General features: G+C 35.8%; 1 protein-coding gene across 1 annotated transcript; it reads left to right on the top strand.

The window, feature by feature from the left end:
- Positions 1-1,890: 1,890 nt before the first annotated feature.
- LOC136706151 (GTPase IMAP family member 9-like) lies at positions 1,891-3,437 on the top strand. Its single transcript, XM_066680102.1, has 2 exons — positions 1,891-1,952; positions 2,112-3,437. Exons 1-2 carry the CDS (start codon positions 1,940-1,942, stop codon positions 2,798-2,800), a joined length of 702 nt encoding a protein of 233 aa, XP_066536199.1. The 5' UTR covers positions 1,891-1,939; the 3' UTR covers positions 2,801-3,437.
- Positions 3,438-5,525: the final 2,088 nt, after the last annotated feature.

Below are 5,525 nucleotides of genomic sequence, written 5' to 3'. Positions count from 1 at the left end.
GGCCTTAGTTCTAGTAATTTTCCTTTCCACCATCTCTCTCACCTCCTGACATAATTCAACATCAAATGAACCCCAAAGCGTCCATTGCTTTTATTTTTTGGCTGTTTTTTATTCCACTGCTTCATGCATTCCGACAATTCTGCCTTCGTTCCCATCCCTTCAGACAACATCAGGAAAAATGGTGTAATCTCATCTTTTTCGGGTTTCATTAACTTATTCCCCATTTTTTTACTTCACTACTTCAACTTAAACTGTGTGTTTGTAGTATAATCAAACTAATTATGTGTATGTGTATATATGTGAGAATAAATTCACACTTCCCTTACTCAGTTTGGCTTTTCTCTCTCTCTCTCTCTCTGTCTTTCTCCTTCTACCTTGTATTGATGGCTCCACCTGTTTTCAGCTTTATTTTGGTTGTCCTGTAATACAAATTTGCTAGACAAAAATATATACATGTTAATTTATCCACATTAATTCCCTACCTTATTTTATGTGTATGTTATTCAAATTATTACTGGTATTATTTACATAATTTAAGCTCAGCACACGTGTGTCTCTTAATTCTCATCCTGTCTCTTTGTACACACACAATGCTCTCCTGGAGCTGCATTCCTGTGAGTGGGTCTGGTGTTAAGCACAGCTTCCTCATTCCAGTCAAACTCCATACATGCACTACACTATTTTGCTATATCATAATTCAAGTAATGCTAAAATTGTTTATAGGGATGTATCATTTATTTGTTATGACATTAACATGTATGGATTGCTTAATTTTACGAGACAGTCTCGAAGGGAGGAAATGGCGTATATTTAAACATAAGGCCTTAAGTGCAGCATTACGAAATGGTCACTGTTCTGTATGTTTAGACATATGCTCTGTGTCTGTGCTCCAAAGAGAGAAATGTTTAGGATAAGCTTTCAGTGAGGATAGAGACTATAAATTTTTACCCCTCCCTTAGTCCCTTGAATGTGCAAATGTAGACCAGATTCCTTATTACCACATTTGGAAAGGTTAAGAATCATACAGATGGGAGTGCTAGCCAAGAACGGACAGAGGGGCAGACGAGCACGCACTGAACTGGACACCTCTCTCACGGGATCCTTAAGAACCCATAAGACACTGTTTCTGTAAATAAAGATGTATTTACACCTTTACCCGTGTCTGAGCTAGATTCTTTTCCATCACCTGTCTTCACAATACAGCAAATAAACAACAGGGACATCAGTGTCACTGACTTTGCAGAAGCTTGTGAAATGAAATGTGTCCTGCCCAGTAAAGTGTTTCCAGAGGAGCTCTTACCCGAGCCTGTACGGCCAATTAAAACAATCTGTACTGAATCATCAGCAGAATCAATGCGGATCAAAATCAGAGTGGAATAAATCATTGCACCTCAGTGGAACACAATCACAGAGATTGAAGATAACCTTCCTGACAAAACATTAAGAGTTTCAGCTGCTTATCATACTCTAATTTATTGTATTGTTGTCAAATTATTTATCCCAAACAAACAAGACTTTAAACAGAGAAATAAAAAAGCACTGTTTCAGTAAAGGCATTTAAGCTCAACAAAAGAAACATGAACAAACTGTTTTACTGGAGAAGAGTCTGGAGTCATTAATGAAGTCAGTCATGCCAAAAAGAATTATATTCTATATTAAAATTAAGTTTGTATAATTGATAAAACAACATCAGGCACTCACCGTTCTAAAGTAAGCTCAGAAACAGACAGAGGAGGAAGTACCCTGAGAGTTTTTATAGCTCTAAAGAAGAGCTCAAGAATTCAAGTATCCAATCATGAAAGAGTACATAAAACAGGAGGCGTCACCAGCTGAACAGGGTCCTATAAAATCCCAGAAGATAAAAACGAATTCATATGAAGAATTCATAGTAAAACAACTAACAGTACAAACCTCCAACAATACCCTCAGTGCGACAGTCATGGCATCCACTGGTGAGTGTTTTTAATATATTTAAATATAATTTGAAGGCAGTTTATTTTCAGCAGAACATCAGTTTAAAATAAACATAAACTCAAACAATAAAGCAGAATAATATAAAGCAGGTAAATTAACATAATATTATGACTTTTGTTTATTTTTTCTATTTAAAGGCAGTGCACCATGGCGTTTAGTCCTACTGGGCACGACAGGGGTTGGTAAAAGTGCTACAGGTAACACCATTCTGGGTGAGAATGCATTCAAGTCTAATTCCAGAGCCTCTTCTGTTACATTTTCTTGCTCAGAGGAAACAAGAGTAATCAGCGGTCAGACTGTAACAGTCATTGATACCCCAGGTCTGTATGACACAAACATGTCTAATGAAGATATAATAAAGGAGACTGTGAAAGGGGTTCGGATGGCTGCTCCTGGCCCACACGCCTTTCTTCTTGTTATTGCTGTGGAGCGTTTCACTGAAGAGGAGAAAAACACTGTGAGGAACTTTCAGCAGGTCTTTGGCGAGGGAATGCACAAGCAAATGATTGTGTTGTTCACTCGTGGAGATGATCTTGAGTATGACAACAAGACCATTGAAACCTACATTGAAGAAGCTGGACCTGAACTGAAACAGTTGATCTCTGCATGTGGAGAGAGATATCATCTGTTCAACAACAGGGAGAGGACTGACAACACTCAGGTGAAAGACCTCTTCAACAAGATTTACAACATGCTGAGTCTTAACAACCACACCTACTACAACTATGAGCTGTTTACACTGGAAATGGAGGATAGAAAAATAGCTGCACTGAAGGTGAAGCTGAGGGAAAAACAGGAAAACAGCAGTCCATGTACAATACTGTAGTGCAGAACTTGATGAACTCATTATAAATCATTACATAAAAAGGAGCACAGAAAAGATAAAGTGATATACATTCTCACAAATTTATTTTCCATAAATTATGTTGTTATTCTATATGCTTGGCATTTAACTTTTTTTTATTATTCAGTTTATTCATTTATTTTTTATTTTTTGCTTTTTAAATGGACAATTTAATAAAAAAAACATGATGTTCTGTCTCAGTGTATATTCTGCTATGCATATAAGATTGTTTACCTTTTTTATATATTTTTGTTGTTGTTGTTGTTGTTATTTCTGTGTTCTAATAAATCAATGTACTATTTTACATGTGGAGTATTGACATCCAGAGAGAAATTCTAATCGTGTAAACAATACTGTCCTTGTTGAAATCATTAAATAATGTAGTCCTACATTTGCAGGTGTAGCTCTTGCTGTCCTACTGCAGTGCCTGCTTAGCTTTCAGAAATATTATAACTGCCTGAAAAGAAAGAATGTTCAAAAACTGGTGAAATAAAGCACACAGTATGAGTGGACTTTAAATTAAAATGGTTACTGGTAATTCCAAAGAGACAGGGGCTCCTGTGTTATTTAGTTATGACAAAAGGTATATGTGTCTACATTTTTACTAAGGTACTACACGTACATATATATGTAGAATATTTCTTCATATTTTCACAAAGTCTATGGCTTTGATGTGATTCCCATTCAGGCTATTTTTGATTGTTTTTCCGTTTTTGATGCCTTACAGATTTATGATATGCTGAGTGTAAAGCAACAATGCCATCCTACCGTCCTGCATGCCATACTACATTCCCTGCTTTGGTGCTCTGTAGGCGTGAAGGTCAGATTTGTAAGAGTTCCTTAGATGTGCATTCTGCTCTCATAGTTTACAAGCTTGATAAATCACGAAATACCACAGAGTTTTAATATTTTTCCATAATGTTGAACAGGCTGGAGATGTTTTTACAAGTTTTAAAACCTTTTTTAAAAATCAAGAATAAATTCAGCAGTGGCAGCTCTTCTTTTATTGTTCAAGTTTTAGTCAATGCAGTGTAATTATTTATACTTGCAATATAATACAATGGCAAATGTCTATTTTATCAAATATTCCAGATTTCTAATAGCTAAGAAAGGTGTGTCAACTGAATGTTTCCCTTTGAACAACAGAATTAGTCCAAATTGATCTTTCATTAACAACTTTAAAAGGATTTTCAGTTTTATGGCAAAGTTAGTTTGGTTTTCCAAGAATTCTTTTTTATATTGTTTGTTTATTCTTCCTCCCAAATGTTAATGAAGCTGTCTCTCTTTGGCTTTAGGAATAAATGTTTCTTTAAAAAAAAAAATCCAAACAACAAACTCAATGTTTGTGATGTATAGACTATAAATCCTGCAGTTGACAAGTGTTGGATTTAAAGACTCTTTTTGTAAATTGTGAAATTAAATGATTCAACACATCTCAAGAACCAGGCTTGGAACTCATTCAAATACATAGTCACTCATGCATGGTTAGGTACAGTACCTAAAGGTGTACTAATTTTTTATGTATTAGCACCCCCTTGTGGAGCAATAGCTACATGTGAGTATGTATGTGCTAAACCCCTTGGTGTGCCATTCCTAACCATAAGTGAAGGTGTTACAAGCCAGTTCCATGAGGTCGGTCACGTCTATTAATTGTAATTATTCACAGATGTAAAATATAAGTCCATTAGGTATTCACATAGGGCCCAGCTCACTCTCATTCCTACCAGCAACCACAACATTTTTGCCACTATCTTGTAGTATATTGTGTTCTGCACTAATTGTAAAAAGCTGCACCTATCACATATACACAGTAGGGTGTGCCATCTCAACAGTTGTTCACAATCTTGAGGCATTGTTATTAAGTGCATGAATCTCCTGGCTGTGCGTGTCTATAGTTCACAATAGTCTTTTCACTCCAACATTCAGACGCCATATATATTTATTATACTTCCACATTACGAGTAAAGGATACCACATGGTTTCCAAAGTGGCAGGTTCTCTATTGAGAGTGTTTTGGGACTGAGATTCGTCCAGGAATTTTGAGGAAAGACAAAAAAACAATTATTTTATCATTTTTTATATAATTATTATTTAGAGGACTGTACACGGATAGCGCTCTGTACTATAAGCCTACTCTTGCATCATGAATCAGTTTAAACACCCACAGCTACTCACTATTTCTGGAAACATCAGAGAACATTGAAGGAAATCACCGCAAACCTGAACTGGATGAACGGTTACAGATAATGAATGAATGAATGAATGAATGAATGGATGAATGAATGAATTAATGAAGGAAATGGGTGCAAAAGATCCACATGTACATGACCACAAGTGGTGCTGAGAGTAAACAGGTAAAGATAAAGATAGCCACCTTGTTGCATTCACTGGAGAAAGAGGCTTTACAAGTGTATAATCCATTACTTATTCCACATGAAGAGGGTGAAGAGACAATACGTGATATACTGCTGATCAAACAAGAATGTGGTGTTTGAAAGACACCAGTTTTGGGCTCATGCTATGGCTGATTCTATTAGATACATATGTCAGAGCTTAACAAAAACGCAAAGATTGCTAGTTTGGTGAATCAGAAAAAGACATGATAGGAGACAAAATTGTAGCACTTTAGAAAACTACCACACTTATAAAAGTCTTTAAATTACTTACACACTTTTAATAATGGTTTATTAATTAGGTTGTAAAGTCA

Source organism: Hoplias malabaricus, chromosome 8 (assembly GCF_029633855.1).
Source record: "Hoplias malabaricus isolate fHopMal1 chromosome 8, fHopMal1.hap1, whole genome shotgun sequence".
Lineage (NCBI taxonomy): Eukaryota > Metazoa > Chordata > Actinopteri > Characiformes > Erythrinidae > Hoplias > Hoplias malabaricus.
Note: the sequence above shows the minus strand (reverse complement) of the source record. Positions and strands in the feature narration are given on the sequence as shown.